General features: G+C 37.2%; 1 protein-coding gene across 1 annotated transcript; it reads right to left on the bottom strand.

The window, feature by feature from the left end:
- Positions 1-4,458: 4,458 nt before the first annotated feature.
- LOC113073848 (dnaJ homolog subfamily C member 24) lies at positions 4,459-17,140 on the bottom strand. Its single transcript, XM_026246599.1, has 6 exons — positions 17,086-17,140; positions 16,869-16,973; positions 16,447-16,558; positions 10,770-10,908; positions 4,842-4,910; positions 4,459-4,763 (listed from the first exon to the last, which is right to left on the bottom strand). The coding sequence occupies exons 3-6, from the start codon at positions 16,555-16,557 to the stop codon at positions 4,630-4,632; spliced, it is 453 nt and encodes a 150-aa protein (XP_026102384.1). The 5' UTR covers position 16,558; positions 16,869-16,973; positions 17,086-17,140; the 3' UTR covers positions 4,459-4,629.
- Positions 17,141-17,987: the final 847 nt, after the last annotated feature.

The following is a 17,987-nucleotide window of genomic DNA, read 5'->3' as shown; positions in this document are numbered from 1 at the left end:
TGATATCATTCAGTCAGCGTGTAATCTTATTATGCAAAGTCTTAATCCATACCTATGTCCCAATGCCCAAGGGTGGCAATATTGTGATATCAAGGTTCTGGTAGGTCGTGTTGCGTGATCCCTACTCTATTCTTTGAAGAAGATGGGGGACTTAAAAGCCATCCCTAGAGGCCAAAAGGAAAAGAGAGAAAGAGAGATCTAGGGTGGGACCAGCTGTATGGGTTTGTCTTATTTTTTTTCCTTTTGGAGAACAAGATTGACATGACGTCTCCAGCTAGGATTAGACTTGATTTGGAGCAGTGGGATTTTTTCCAGCAGACACATTATTGGACAAGGGAATAAGGGGCCACCCAGCATGGCGAAATTGGATCAGGATAGGCAATCGCTGTGAGTCAGCAACGGTAACGACGACTGCTAAAATAGCAGCTGCCTGCAGATCTCTCCCTCCATTCAGGTGAAGCCACCTTTTCAATCACTTAGAAAAGGAAGCGGACGGAAAGCGAACTGAGGGTGGGAGAAGCAAAAAGATATGAAAGGTAGTGGTGGATTTTGATGTTGTGAGATTTAGCACTAGCGTAATGTGGATTAAAGTGAAACACCTTTAGTGCCTGGGAAAAAAGACACCTGGTGCTGTAGAGGGCTAGTTGAGAGAGAGACAGACACACAGACCAGGGAGAGAGGGAGAGGACTCATAAACGATTCCCACCTCTGGAGTCATTCATTAAAGCTGAGAGTGATCTTCCGGCTCTGCTTGGCTTCAGGCTAAATTCCATCACCAACAGGAGCAATACGGCAATGGGAATGAAATGGGCCAAAGCTCATTATCCCAAACCATGGCCTAAAATATGCAGGCATTCCCATTCACTTGGAACCAAACTACATGATGTTTTTTTAGGTTCCGGAAGCCTGTAGACCGATGTGTATACATTCACATAAAAGGGTGGAAACAAAACAGGCAGCTCAGGTGTGGTGGGCTCCTTAAAATGACACATCTATAGCTAAATTGTCTGCAATTACCACACCACTGCATCTCACCAAAAATAGTGGGTTTTCCTCAAAGGAACTAGAAGGCCAATAACCATTTAGATTGGCAAACAAAGAAGTTGTATCTCCAAGCAAGTTGCATGTGGCCAAGCAGTTCCTTGTTGCATTTCAAATTTGACTTGCACTCATTTATAAGCAAGTCCGCCTCCCTTGAGACATTACTGCGCATCTTTTCAAAGTCTATCTGGCTAAACACAGAAATCAGTCTTCCAACCTGTATGACATGCTAACATAAAAAAAAAAAAACAGGTAAAGAAAGGTGTGTGGTTGAGCAGGTTTGACATAATTATCGACAAGGGAGGACAGTGCATCTTTTTGGTGTAGTGGTTGGGGGTGGATTTGCTTGGTAAACAAGGGGGAGTTATTTTTAAAAACCAGGTCCTGACATGTCTGGGCTTGTGATGGCAGGGTGGGGGCACCTGAGGGCCCGGTGGCTTCATGGGTTGCACCAGTGCTGTCACTTGTCTATGTCCATGAGCACATCTAAGGACGATGTGGCATTGTGACTCCCCTTGGCAACAGCTTTCACAACAAACGTGTAAATAGCCTTTAAAATAAAACAGTCATGATTCAAACACCAATTTCATATTTTAAACACCTAGCTCAGGTTCTACACATTAGAGCAAATAAATAAAATGTTAAAAAAGCAAAGGAATCCAGAATAAAATGTATCTATAATGTTTAATAGGTATTTTGAGTGGTTACATTTTGGCTAAAAGGGATAGTTCACCCTATAATGACAATTTTATGTTTACCCGCTTACCACCAGGGCATCCAAGATGTAGGTGACTTTGTTTCTTCATTAGAACACAGAGATTTTTAACTGAAACCGTTGCAGTCTGTCAATCTTATAATGCAAGTGGCTGGGAATCGCTGCTAAAACATAATGAACACAAACAAAACCCATCTACACCCATCTCTCAAATGGGAGGTTGACACAATCTACAATCTCAGTTGGGAGTTTCAATGGTTTAATTGAGAGATATGTGGCATTAATGCACTTATAAGTCTGCGATCCACCAAAAAAGCAAGAAGATGACAATGCCTCATGCCCGTTTGAAAAAACGCTCAGGAAGACATGCTAAGGAGAGTTCGAACAGTTTGCACATTGCATGAATCAGAGGTAAAATACCATATAAATACTGTTCAGTTTCTTGCACAAACAATCGTTTTTGTGTCTTTGCACATCAATGTATCGTCACAAGCAGCAGGGTTTATTTTGGTTTTGTTTGTTATTTTTATTTCATTGTATCTTTAGCCAGGATTCCCATCCACTTACATTATAAAGCCCCTTTCACACTGCCATTCCGACAAATACACAGGTAAAGTGTTCCTGCAATTCTTCCCGGGTCGCTAGATTTGGCACTTTCACACTGCCAGTGATGACCCGGTATATGTGCGTGCTTTCACACACAACCCTTGAAGATCCCGTAACGACACGTGACATCAGCGCGTGACGTGTAATGTACGAGTCAAAAACGCTAGGCACGTTATACTTTCACTGAAGCAAGCGAATGATCTCTGCATCAGCGTGGAAAGTGAGGAACTAACTGATCTCTGCTTCATTACAGTTTGCACATATGTTTTCGTCGCGAACGTTGATCTTCCTTCAAAACAGCAGGTAAAAGAGTCGCGCGTCATCACTTCGACACGGAATTAGATCTGGCTTTTGTTCACCCAGCGCTCGTCCCGGGTCGAACCCCGCAATGTTACTACTGTAGGTCCCCGACCCGGGTTCAATGCGGTAATCGATCCCGGGACATGGTTGCTTTCACACAGAAGGCGACCCGGCAATGTTCCGGAAATATTGCGGGTCCGACGTGCAGTGTGAAAGGGGCTTAAGACTGACAGACTGCAACGGTTTCCAGTTTGTGTTCTACTGAAGAAACAAAGTCACCTACATATTTGATGCCCTGTGGGTAAGCAGATAAAGATAACATTTTCATTTTTGGGTGAAATATCCCTTTAATAGAACTGTATCCCACTTGGTCGGTTTCTCTCTCTTTCACACACACACACACCCGCGCACGCATGCACGCACACACACACACACACACACACACACACACGTCTAGCATTGCATGAGGGCTGTTAGCATTATTGCCAATTGAATGGATAGGATGATGGGTTAGGCAGTAAACCTCTGGTTCTCTGAAAGACTCCCAGTCGTAAACAAACCAGACAACCACAACACAAGCATAGAGCCATCAGCTTCCCACAAAAATCTTTAGTAGAGCTCATACACCAAAAATAGATGAAATTATACAACCTTTAAAGTTAAGAGTTTGATTTTTAAACAGAAATCTAATTCTGATGCAAATTCAGTGCAAATTAGATTATGTTTGCATTAAATGCGAAACCATGAGGGCAAAAAGGTGATTAAAGATCATTAAAAAAAGTGAAGGCTCTGCATTAAACGAAACTACCTGTGAACAAGAACCAGGAAAAAAAAAAAAAAAAGTTTACTGAAGTGACAAAAACATTAAAAAAAACATCATTACTATGCAAATTATAAGTTGTTATAATTTTTTGTGCATCATCTTCAGTCATACACACAGACGTAAAGAGACGTTCAAATGAACACAGCAGCCTTATTGCCTGTCCAGACCCACAAGTGCACACAAGGTTAAAAGGTACATCCCCTCAAAAATAGAATGATGAAGTCTATCATTGCACTATGATGTGTTGTTGATCCTGTCTGCACATATAGGGGGAACCAATGACTTAATTAGAGCTTTGACAAGCCCACTCTCCAAAAGTGACGAGATTATCCATAATTGATGTCACAGTTGATTACAGTTCGGTCCATTGCGGGTCCACTGGCAGGTCTAGCCTCAGTTCAGGCCTCAGGACATTGATGAAAAGCGTGGTTTTGCCCCGATCAAGCTGTTTCTACTGTGGGACGCAGATTTTAGCAAACAGCCTAATGACTGTTTGAAGTTTAATAAAGCCATGACCCTATTCCAGTGCCACAACCTTGCGGATCCCCCCAAAATTGAGTGGACCGGAGAACAATAAGGCAAAGAAAAGCTCATCATTAACTAGAGGGCCTTTTTCGACCAGTGATGTGTGGAGGCAGTTTGTGACTTCATTGTCAGAGGAGGAAAAAAGTGCATTTATTTACATGCAAACAAAGTTGACAAGAGCTAAGAGGTTACTGAGCCGCCTGGTTCCCTGAAACACAGGGGAGTGAAAGGAGGGGGCTGGGGAACAAACAGAATGTTTTTTATTTTCCTGTTGGTAAGCGTCTGGTCTGTAAAAAGAGCTTGTCTATCTCAGAGGAAACAACGGGCTTTCTGAGACACTGTGAGTGTAGTGTGGCCCATTTCTGGAAACCAGTTCTGGTTATTTGGTGATTAGTTGATTTTAACATCTATGTGGAGACCATTAGAAGAGCATTAAGAAAGAAATGTCTTTTGAATTCATGAATAAATATTTAATAAACAAATAGTTTCTCATTGGTGCCACATTCAGTTAAGAATGGGGTTGACTTCCTGTTAAAATTAACCGTGTCCAAAGAATACGTCCCATTTTAAAAGAGCTAAATAATACTCCAATAAGAATCTCACTGAACATATCCAAGTTTCATGTGACCTTCTTAACTTCAATGCTGAGCGAACAGGAATCGCAGCACACAACTGTTTCCATTTCTTTTAAGTCATCCTTCTCCAAGATGAATTCTCCTCCACAGCGGCAGCTGTACGTGTAACACTCAGTGTCTGAAACAGAAGAGATTTTTGGAATTATAATCCAGACTGAAATTGAACCAGTAAACTGCTTGAGAAAAGTTCACTAACCAGAATCCCAATTCATGTCGTCAAGGGTTATATGAGCATCCACTGGCCAGTTCTGTTTCAGTTCATTTGCTGCAGAGAGAAATATAATATATGAAGATGGAGTTAATTTGATGTTTAAGTCCAGTGTGAAGAAAACAATGAAAGAACATGCTATTTTTCTATAATGAACAAATCAATATTTCCTAAAGGACCACTTAAGAAATAATTTTAGCACCACATTTTAGCATAGCATATGGGAATGCAATACATTATGGCTAATACACCACTAATAAGAATAAATAAAGAGAGCAGAGAGCGAGAGAGAGATAGAGAGAGCAAGAGTGAAAGAGCGCGAGAGAGAGAGAGCCCCGGCCGCGCGTGCACGCTCACCTTCACAGTCTTCAAACAAACAAAAACTATCCAGTGATGAAATGTTTTCTGTGCTGTCAAATCTTGTGCAATATCCTAAACCGCATAGATAATTACACAAAGCGTGCGGTACACTTCTGATTCGCGAACTAATTCCTTTAAATCGTTTCAATTTAATGAATGGTTTAAATAACTGACGTCTAAATTTTTGTATAAAAAAATCTGTAACACTTTACAGTAATGTTCTATTTACTAAACTATTTAACTACATTATTTAACATTTATTATTACTAAACTGCACTTCTACAACATTGTTATTTTCAACATTTAGGCTATAGCCTTTATTGTTGAAATCAAAAGTTGTACAGTATTTGTAAACATAGTTAATGCACTGTGAAGTAACATTACCAAACAATGAACAGTTGTGTTTTAATAAACTAAGATAAACAAAGAATAATTAATATAGTAAGAAAAGTATTGCTCATGGTAAGTTCATGTTAGTTAATATGTTAACAATTCAAACCATATCCTAAAGTTACAAACCAATAAATTTACTCTACTTTAAAAAATACTCTGATGTTTAAATCATTTAAAATGAGAATGTAAGTGTGCTCAACCCATTTTTGTTTGTAAGAAAAAATTAGATTAGATTTCATATATTAATATATACATCGCAGAAAAATAAAATATCAAAATGTCATTTTTTCCCAATATCGTGCACCCCTAATGCCAACCCTGAAACAGCATACATAACTACCAAACATTGCTACAAGTGTGACTGCATCATATAATAATTGCTGTTAATAGTGTTAATTGTCTGGTTGACCACGTCTTGTATTAATTTTTCTCAAATGCACATATTAGTGTTGTCAAAAGACCCGGTACTTCGGTACCAAGTCGGTACTAAAAAATTTAAATGTGACGGTACCAGGTTTCTTAAAGTACCTGTAGTACCGAGGTCCCGTTCAAAACTGGTTCAGCGCTATGATTTCCGCTAAGCAGAAAACGAGGATGGAATCTCAAAATCCAGTCATGGAAATTAAACTTACATTTTAATATGGACAGTCATGGAATTTGTCAAAGTTAGCATAAATTAATCAAATCAAATCTCCATATGGACCAGTATCTGTAAATATTAAGCTGCAAAAGTTGTTTGAAATATGAATCCGTGTTCTGCGCGTCTCTGTGTGAATTAATGAATGGCAGAGATATGCGGGTTTGTTTACTACATAGACTGAAGCGCATGACGCTTGCATTAATTTCAGCATCTGAGCTTCAGAGTTCTCTCTCCACCAAGCGATCTGAACTTTTCAGTTCATCTCAATGGACGCACAGCGCACCTGTATTTGATGCTCTGTAAACTCTTTGTGAAGGCGCACGACTCACCGTCGCTTTACTGATAGCGCTGTTTCTCACACATGCAAAGAGAGAGAGAGCGAGAGTCTTACCACGCTGAAGCAACACGCTATATGTAAACTATTCTTTATTGTCTTCTCCTGTCAAAATAATGGAGTTCATTTAGAATTATTCATATTCATTTTCGAACAAGCAGAAGACATACCGGTTTCTCTGGTAGTGGGCGGAGCTAATGTGCTGATCTAGTACCGTCCCCGTTTTGATTTCAGCAAATCAGTTTGACCAAACACAGACAATGTGATTAATATTCATGAACCCAGCAGCTCATCAATTCATAGTGCATTGTATATACATTAGTATGATAGTAGAATTAGTAGTAGTATTATCTTTTAATAATAATTAATATGATCTATTACTATTTTAGTATTAATAACTTTTTTTACAGAAACCCTCAATGACCAAAAATATTTTAAGCATCACCACCAGTCTTAAGTTCAGTTTTTTTAAGCAATTTTTTTAAATTAGCATATTTTTGTGTTTTGCTTTGGTACTGAAATTGTTACCGAGAACCGTGGATTTTCACTGGTATCGGTACCGAATACTGAAATTTTGGTACCGTGACAAAACTAGCACATATGCACATAAACTGACAGTCACCACTGATAAGCTACTACTAAATATTGTAGTAACTTAATTTTCTGTAAAGTTGCTTTGAAATGATTTGTATCGTAAAAAGCACTACATAAACTTGAATTGAATTGAATGCATCAACATTTCTTTTTTAAAAGGGAAAGTTCAAAAATTGAAAATGACATGATCTAGGACCTTTAATAGAATATATTAAATATAATATGCCAGCTAACCTTACTAGGGTCTATATTTCAATGTACTCTGAAAGCTACATTTTATATACCACTTAATTTATATACCACTGCATTTTTGTGAAAAAAGGCCAAACCCGAAAACCTTTGTGCTCCTGCAGGAAAGAAAAAGTGTCTGGAAGATTCAAAGTATCTGTGAAAAGTTTCCAGAGCAATCCTTGCTCGTTGAAATATTTAAGCAATAATCACAGAGGATCGTTGGGCCGCTGTTCCACTTATAAGAGATTTAGAAAAAGGGAAGCTGCGAAGTCATCTGAGGTCATTTACAGTGTCTTCGAAACAGCCTTCATATCTCCTACTGCTGCTATGAATATACACAAAGGAGTTGTCTTGAAATATTCATTGAATATTCGAGCAGGGAATAGTGGGCATCTGAAAAGGCAGCTAATAAGTGGATTTAAAACTAAAAATGTGTGAAAAAGTGCACTATGACAATTAATTGTCAAGAGGCCAAGAATAAAATTAGATCACATCACTTCATAATGAATTGAGGAATTGCGACACTTCCACGTAATGGTTCTTGTCCCTTTCTGGCAGTCTGTCTGAGATACTAGCAATTAACAGGTTTGAGTGCAGTGTTTTATCATGATTTATTTTAATTAGTTTAAAGGAATGTCCTAAGTAGGTGCCACTTCAGTTCTTGCAACTAATTTCCATCATTCATTCCCTACAGGTAAAAAAAAAAAAAAAAAAAAAAACTTGACACAAAGAAATGAGCTCCATTGTAGAAATGAGTAGTCTGACATGTCTCCATTTACCTAAAAATATCTCATTCAGATATAAAATGAAGCAAACATTTTATGTAAAATAGATTTAGGAACTGAAGGGAAGACTTCAGTTATGCAACCCAACAACTCAATTAATTACCTTACACTATTCGGACTCGGAGTACCCCAGAATAACCTCCAGTAACAAATGCATGGCTATCTCTTGATGCATTTCTGCTCATTAAATCAGAGATGCATAAACCGATTAGAGTCATAAAGACTTCTCCAATGACAGTAAACACAAGTAAAATGCTATCTTCTCATATCTCATGAATAAGACTCATGAATATTAATGACTGAATAAATTTCTGGTAAGATGGGTGCATGAATATTTATAAATACTATACATTTTGTAACTGCGAATGATTAAGCCAATCAGACGTGGCCTTTTAAATAGAGGCCACAGTGTTTGACAGCAAACCATGTCTGGTCAATACTGACACACATTTTGACGTCTAGTGAATGACTACAGGGCAAGCTACTTAAGTTAGATGGGGATTAGTATATCCTTTGAGCTGGCCAGAATCGATTCCAAATGTAATTAAAACAGACCATATAGACTTGAGTAGAGAGCCAAGATTATTTTTAATATCCCTTTAGACTAAAGTATCAACAATAGAGTTTGTTAAATTATCTTCACAGACTTTTTTCTTCTAAGGATGCAATGATATGTATATGTTATTAAAAATTATTGTCATGTTATAAGTGCAGACCAATTAATAGTCACTGTTAAAATTCTATACTATAATGCCTGATAAAATAAATAAAATCGGCTAAAAATGTTAATACAATGGTGCATTTAGGCATCATAACATTGTACTGTAATATTAATTTTGACATTGTCTTTTTTTGTGTGTGTGTGTTTTACCTGTATTATGATATGACTGGAAAGCAGACAGAAAGCAAAGTGGGAAAGAGAGAGAGGGTGGGGTGGGGTTGGGAAATGTCCTGGAGCTGGGATTCAAACTCGGGACGACTCACGCCTGTATCTCCATTCCATTATATGTCAGCGCACTTGCCCACTAGACTATTGGAACTGACCATTTTAACATTTACTAATGAATACATTGAACAGTGATATATATAAAAAATATTATTATAAAAAAGAAAAACTCCACTTTTTTTTTTAATAGGCTCATTTTCCAACTCTAGAGTTAAACAGTTGAGTTTGAGCTGGCGGTAGCACTTTTAGCTTAGCATATAAAATTAAATCTGATTAGACTCTTAGATTTCACTCAAAAATGACCAAAGAGTTTCTATATATTTCCTATTTAAAACTTGACTCTTTTGTAGTTACATCATGTACTAAGACCGAACGAAAATGAAAAGTTGCGATTTTCTAGGCTGATACTTTTCATTTTCTGTCGGTTTCAGTACATGATGTAACTACAGAAGAGTAAAATTTCAAATAGGAAAAATATAGAAACTCTTTGGTCATTTTTGAGCGGAATGCTAACGGTCTAATCAGATTCAATGACCTATGCTAAGCTAAAAGTGCTACCACCAGATTCGGAGATCGGCTGAATGGTTTCGAAAACTCAACTTTTTAACTCTAGGGGAGTTGGAAAATTAGCCTATTTTTTTTTTTAAGAAAGTAGAGTATTCCTTTAAATGAGCATTAAAAGGGAAAGCTTTATTTAACACTTGCATATGAATACATAAAAAAGCATGTCTGATGTGGGTAATAAAGTCACTGCATCAAATTGAAGAGGTCAACTCCATCACTCCTGCATGTGCAGCCCAGACAAGGTCTGGCTTTTCTGTGGAAGCTCTATATATGACAATTCTGTGGCTGTTGTGATCTATGTTAGCAAGTAGCTGCGCAAAGTGTTCCCCCCCAAAGGCGATGCCACAGCTCCCCAGTTAATGGCGCACAGGACCCTGGATGTACACTTATTGAAGGTCCTAATGGAGTGCTAGGGGGAGCTTTTTCCTTAGGCGAGAGAGGAGAGAAGCAGACTATCACTTCATGTAAGAACTGGCCATGTGTGACAGACCTGACCTACATTCTCTCTCACTATCTCTCTTTATTTCCCTCCTCCTCTACTACCCACAATTCTCGCTATCCTCTTCTGTAAGGAATCATCTGTCCAGACCAAAGACAACAGCTATGTTTTCATTCCTTCCTTTGGCGTTTTTAAATATTTCTGACAATTTTAGATGTCTGCCCCAAAGGGCTAGTGACAAATCTTTTTTATGCTCTTAATACAGTTTTATCAACATTAATGAACAGAAATAAATGATACATTTTTAAATTATCTAGATTAAATGCTTTGCTGTGCATTCTCAAAATTCAGTAAAGAAGCTAAAATCTAAATAATTATTCAAAAATTGTCTAGTACAAGGATGAAATAAAGATCGCTAAAGTATTCTCGGAGGTTGCTATGAGATTAATTAGCAATTAAGCAATTTTTTGGCCATTTTATTACACAATAATTAAACCACACAAGTGTGGTTGCTTAGCAAAAAAACATTTACAAAGCCTTTATGAAATTCAATAATAGAAAGCCCATCTAAACAACTAATTCCTCCAAATCTCTTCAATCCCATGAGAGGACAGACAGACAGGAACGTACCGCGTAGCTGAAGGTTGTACTCCATCCTGCTCTCCTCATTACCCAAGATCTTCCAAGCTTGATCAACGTCAATGAATCTTTGCAGGTGCTGCTCCGCTTCACCTTCTGATACGCCCGGCCTCTGCTTGTCCGGGTGAAACTACCAATCAAAATTGAGCAATGAGACTGATGACAATCAAGCTTTACTGAATCTATTAAACTTGGACATTTACATTTAATTAAATCACAGCTGAAACTGATGATATGACTGGAGATACAAAAGATAGACTAGAAGGATGTAAACAAAATGAAAGTCGATGGAAGTTCATGGGCAATTTGCTGATGGACTAGCCTTGCTTTTGGACAATTTACCAGTGAATGCAAAGCTTTGGCTCTAATATGGACAATGGTGCAAAAAAGGCAAAATATATATCAGTTAGGACAGATGTGTCTTCTCAATGACGAGGCTAGACAGAGTGGACGGTTAAAAGGGCAAAGGGTGCCTCCTTCCTCCGGCCAAAAACACTAATGCGATCTCCACTTCGCATCCTAAAATATGACAGTTCATACCGTAGCATCACAGCTCACTTTCATTCATTTTTAACTCAGAAGTCTAATGCAGCCCCCAATAGTGAGCTTTAGGGGTTATTTTGACAGTCCCTTGCAGCCTGGCTGGATTCTTACAGTATAGAGTTATTCCTCTCCTTGAGGAATCTACAGAGCGCAGGCTGTGGCTATCGATTAGTGGGGGTCGAGGGTCAGCCGAGCCGTGGGGCTCTTCATTCGCCCACTGGGGAAGAGCAAGGTTGAGAGGGGCAAACGGAAAACAACTTAGATCCTTTCGAGCAGGCATTCAACCAAACTCTGATTATGCTCTGGCACAGGCAAGCAGAGCATTGCATGTGTGTGTGTTTGTGTTTTTGTATGGTCGCTATAGTTCAGAAGCTGCACCGCCGCCAAAGTCGGGTAATGATGCATGGGGTGACACTGGGCTACAATAACCGACAATCCGGGGCAAGCCAATTACTGTCCACAGTGATTATATTTTTAATTTTAAGTAACAGGAAGACTGAATTCAACTAATCATTTCAAGCAATTACGTTTAAAACTAATTAAAATTTAAGGGCGCCCGTTCTCCGTTGTTACCCGTTCATCCCCTCCTTCGCTGTTTGTGTTTTTGTTGTTGTTTTCACTTTGTTAATGGGCGGTCAGAATGCAATGAGAAAAGCAAATGCAGCAACAAGCCAAAAATTAACTTCCTGATTGAGAGAATCATTAACCGTTTCTTGGCGTTATCAGTGCGGGTGAAAGAGGGCAAGCGCTCAGCCGCCTCAAATAAGAAAAAGAGGGGCTGATGAGCTTTAACTGAAAGAACCTTAAAGATATTGACGTAAATCATTTATTGGGGCCATCCAAAAGATGGAAGGCTTTTGGGAGTGAGTTCATTCCAGTGTTAGCACTTTCACATGCCGCCTTAACGGAAGATTTCAAGTAGGTAGAATGCAAGAAAGCATCCTTTTTCACTCAAATCTTAGTTTAATTAAAAGTACCAGAATAAAAAAGACATTAAGATTAGGAACTGCACAGGATGCCAGCAAAGAGGATTAAATCGATTTGTGTTTAAGACGCTTCAGATCAGAGGATCAGAGAATGACCAAAAGCTAAATAAGTAAAAGTGAAAACCTGAGCTGTAAGTGAAACTTTAAATCAGCATGTGCAAAGATTTCAAGTCAAACTAAACCTTTATGTTTAGATATCAGAAATCTTGTTTTTATTTCTGTGGTAAATCTGAAACACCACCCATCCTAAAGTCCACTTCTATTCTCAGCCAGACCAGAAACAGAAAAAAACAGCTCTGTTCCTGAACCCTGAGAATGGACGCACAAGCTTGGAGCACAATCTCTCAGTTACCTCCAGCAGGACGCCAGATTCTCTCCCCAGTGGTGGAATTGGAGATAGGGTTTTGTTTCCCGCTACTCTTTGTAGGTGAGCTTGAGGAGTCAGGACCACAGGTGTGAAGTGCAGCTTAGCCCTGACAAACACATGCTGCTGCTTCACAAACATCTCCCTGGGTAGTCTTTTGTCAAATAGACTATCCCTGTTTCAGGTCTGTCATAACTGAGTGTTTGATTTAGTGTCTGGTGGAAAGATGAAGGAGTGCTGGGCTGAATGTAAAAATGGCACATTTGTTTATAAAGAAAAACGTATTTATGTTTTTAAATGGCTCAAAAGACAAACTTAAAAAAATGTGCAAAATGACACATTTCATTTAATACATTTTTTTTGGTTGTATTAGGCATGGTTTATTAATGTTTCCTTTTATAAGAACATTATTTAATAAATTTGATTACATACAATACTGTTCATAAGTTTGGGGTAAGATGTTATAATGTTTTTCAAATAATTATCTTATACTTACCAAGGTTGTATTTATTTGATCAAAACAGTAATACTGTGATATTATTACAGCTTAAAATAACTTTTCTATTTTTATACATTTTAAATGCCATTTACTCCTGTGATGAGGACAATGAATTTTCAGCATCATTACTCCAGTGTCACATAATACTTCAGAAATCATTCTAATATGCCGATTTGCTGCTCAAGAAATGTTTCTCATTACTATAAATTTAAAACAGTTGTTTTAATTAATATGTTTATGATGAAAAAATAAAATGTCAAAGTACAGCATTTATTTGAATAATAAAAAAAAGTTAATAATAATAGAAATGCCTTTCCCATCACTTTTAATCAAATGAATGCATCCATGCAGAAAAAAAAAAGAGTGAAAACTATTTCTACACCCAATTTTTTGTGTTTATCACTTAAAATTCTGAAAACGTTGGCTAGATTTGATGCTTACTATGCTGTTTTCCAAAGTCTTCTCAGGACGCATTCTGATGTTACAAACACCAATCACACATTATCCTATGGTGTCGCTCTTACAACTTGCCGTCTGCGTGGCTCAGGTACTAGTCATAAATACATAACACAACAAGAGGCTGGTGCTTGGTTAGAGCGACCCGTCCTCCTGCCCCTCTGGAGTTACACGCTTTAATTGCTGTCTCTTTGCACGCATTGTAAAATATTCATTTACTGGGGCTAATGGAGCTTGGAGAGCAGGAACACAATATAAAGGGCTGGGCAATTTGGAGCACTCGCCAGCTCTAACAATACATCATCATCTCTCAGAGGCTGCGAAGGGAGCACTGCCACATCCTCCGCTGGGCTCTAGTATGCTGCCTGCAGCCGCTCTCTGCTTCAGTGGAGAGGGAGGTGAGGAGACAGGGGGCACAAAGGCTACTACCATCACACTACTGCCCCCTACTGTCAGGCTGATCGGACATGAACAGAGAACACTGACCACTGCGATCCGTATTACAGCAGTATGGACTGGTTTAAGCCTGAGGTTACACTGGTAATGCAAATGTTGTGGTTGATTCTGGATCTGTAGACTCCTGTTCAACTGTCTGACTATAATATGAAGAAACATATCATTTCTATCATGCAACACTGATTCATTTGACTTGGATCAGAAGTTTTATACTATTAACGGTTTCATTACCAATCAATTTCCTGCTGTACATTGCGTTAGGCGCTGGTCTGGACTCTTCAAACTGCTTTTACAAATTGCACGGCACACATCCTGATTGATCGACTGGTGTTATGCGATTGCTATAATTAAAATGGGTTTGGGATTAAACAAATCAGCTTAAGTATAACTTGACTGGGATAAGTCAACCTGCAATGTGTATTAATGAGAAATACTGATGCCATTGATTAATTGTGCATATGTTTTCAAAGCTTGTATTTAGCAAGAACAATTTGCCCTTGGAGGAAACTTTAATGGGAGAATCAAGCATAATCTGCATAATCTTTATCTCGGTATGAATTTTATCACTATGAATGTGGTAGACATGCACTGAATAACATATTAGACCGCATTTATGGCAGTGGTTCACAGTCTTTTTGACTTTGAGAAAATATCAATATATTAAAACAAAAAAACTAACAGCAGCAATTACTTTTTTGACTTCAGAAGTTTCGAAAACTGTTTGTTGGTCTGCATGACTGTAATATATAGGACTAAAACTCCATATTATGGTCAGGAGTAGGGATGCACCGGTTGAGCGGCCATAGGGTTTTTGGTCTTTTTTTCGGCCGATTTTTCTGGAAATGCGCTTGCATGCACATACTACATTGTAATCATTCGCTATGTCATTTGTGTGGCAGTATTTCGAAATCTGTGCGCAGGACACGGGCAGCCATTCAGCACTGGAAATGCAGAGCTTCATGTCTGAGGCACAGATAGCAGGAAGCGATCAGTCGTTGGTGTACTGCGGCACAAATAAGAGTCCCTTTTCTGCACGCACTAAAGCTGCGCGAGCGTATACTGTACCGGTCCACGCTCTGAACACGAGTAGACAGTGAAAAGATGTTCATATCAACTTCTCAAGTGTTGGATGAGAAACAAAACTGACTAAACTGTGACAAAACTGAAAAGTTTTTTTCTCGTAAATTAGAACTTGCATACACGTTTGAAAAGCCAGAAGTAAATGTCAGTTCTGCATTAGGATGATTATCTTTACCTTAAAATTACATAGACTTAATTTGATTTAAAAATCACCTGCTGTAGCACACTGAAAAAGTAGGGTAATTTAGGGTAATGATTCACATCTATATTTTTTTTACTTGAGACAATAAGTTATTTATTTTTCATTGGCTCAAGTTATAAAATAGATGTGAATCATTACTCTAATTTTTTTTTTTTTTTTTTTTTTGATGAATGAAACACTTTGTATCTTTTTTTTATTCGCACCAACATTATTTGATTTTAACATTTAGGAATAATATATTTATATACCACACTTTTATTTAGTCTCACTGGTAAAGACCGTTTTGTTTATTTAAAACCTAATTTCAAAACTAAAACAAATACTGAATGCTGATTAAGAAACATCTTATTAAATGTGTGTTGATTGTGTTGTTTGGACTGTAAAACTATGCAGTTGTTGCTTTTAATTTTAACATGGTTACAGTTAATCTTTCCATTTAAGGCCAGTTTTATGCAGTTTCATCCCAATACAAAAACAAAAGCTAAATGCTGATGTCTGTATCATCTATGTTTGTATTGAATGTAGTCTGCTTACTGTGCAGTTACTGCTGTTTAGTTCAGATGGCTACGGTTATTGTTTTCAATAGCCAAAAGCAAGTTTGGCCTAATAAATACCAAATAAACATCTTGTTTATGCATACTCTCCTTCTTTCTTGTCTGTTGCTTAAAGATTTAAAAAAAAAATAATAATCTGAAATTGTTATCAGCCATGAAAAAATCATGATCGTGCATCCCTAGTCAGGAGTGAGTTGAAAGCCATGAGGGAATTTTTTTTATTATTATTATTATGTTTTGTAAAAGTCTCTCATGCTCACCAAGGCTGCATTAACTAAATTTAAAATTGAAAAAATTGAATAAAACTGTAATAATGTGAAATATTATTACAATTTAAGATTACGGTTTCTATTTTAATATACATTAAAATTAAATGTATTCCTGTGAATGCCAAAGCTGAATTTTCAGCAGTCATTAATGTTTTCAGTGTAAAAAGATGCTTCAGAAATCATTATATGTTGATTTGCTGCTCAATTATTAATGCTGGTTCTTATTATCAATGTTTAAAACAGTTTTCTTAACACCTACCATGAGGATGAGCTTCTGATACTTCTGTTTGAGTTCTTTAATGTCATCTGTTGGACAGGCACCTAGTATTGAGTACCAGTCTTTCTGTGGGCCACTGGAATCAACCATCATCCTGAAGAATACAAAAAAAAAAGCACAGGAAAGCATTAACTATCAGTTCAAAACGAGAGATATGCGCAGGACGATTCGCTAACTATTTATTTACAACATACATACCCCCATATTTAACTGATAAGTTAACAGTCAATAGGTTTAAAACATTTTAAACTGTCTTAAGTAACCTTAACTGCTAGTTAGTTAGTGGACAAGATACAACACGCGACATATAACTACCACAACAGCATACAAAATGATAAAAAATGTAATGTAGATACATATATTGCAGATTGACTTCGTAGAATTAAACTGTCGCTCTTACTAACCTAATATAAAGGGTTTTTTCCCCGTTTCTATGCAGCTGTCATGAGCGTTGGCCTTTCCAGTCCATGCCGCTTCCCGTGTGATTGTTTGCCTCGCTCTTTAACGCCCTGACAGAAACACGTATTATTAAACAAAAAAAGCCATGTTTTGTAATTATATATATATATATATGTAAACTACACAAATCGGCAAACAAATAATTTGTACTTATGTTTATACTTCAAAAGGTAAATGTCTATGCTCTGACATGCCACTGCTCTTGAGATGGCGGAACTACTCAAATTAAACGTTTCTACACGGATGCTTTAGAGACAAACACGCTGCTGTATCCGTGGAAACAGACGTGCTCAAAGCAAAGAGGCTTTTTTCTGTTTTCATTTTGTTCATTTCTGTATATATTTAAAGCAGCCTTTTTACGCATTTTTTCATTTTAGTTTACAATTTAATGAATAATAATAATAATAATAATAAAGGATTCCTAAAAGGTTCCTAATCGCATGTTATAGGAATTAAAGGTATATATACAAATAATAATAATAATAATAATAATAAAAGTAGACCCATACGAAAGGAAAATATATTTACCAATATATTTCTTAAAATATATTGTCATATATTGTAATATATTATTTTCCCTTTTTATTTCCTAATATATTATATATTTGAATACATTTAATAATATATTAATGAAACATATATTATATAATATATTGCAAAATATACAAATGATTGCCACTTTCAATATATTGCAATATATTGGAAAAAAATAAATATATATAAGAATATATGCCTAATATAGTACATGATATTTTCCAATATACTGCAATATATTTTTGTTTCATAAGGGGACACACCATGGGCAAGTGTAAACTCAAACCGGTGGGCAACGTTTTGCTACGGTTTCCGGTTTGAACGACATGTCTCCTGGAACATGGTTTGAGATATTTTTCTCTTTGGAGTGTGGTGTGAAAAATGTCAGCCCAATCAGCAGCAACATGTTGATAAACCACACGTTTTTAAAGAGACACATATTGCTATTTTACTGTGGAATGACACTTTCATAAACTTTTATAGTCGTCTGATTATATAATGGTAAATATTACAATAACAGCACAACAAGA

Source organism: Carassius auratus, unplaced genomic scaffold (genome assembly GCF_003368295.1).
Source record: "Carassius auratus strain Wakin unplaced genomic scaffold, ASM336829v1 scaf_tig00013023, whole genome shotgun sequence".
Classification (NCBI taxonomy): domain Eukaryota; kingdom Metazoa; phylum Chordata; class Actinopteri; order Cypriniformes; family Cyprinidae; genus Carassius; species Carassius auratus.
The sequence above is the reverse complement of the archived record's forward strand: the minus strand, read 5'-3'. Positions and strand labels throughout refer to the sequence as shown.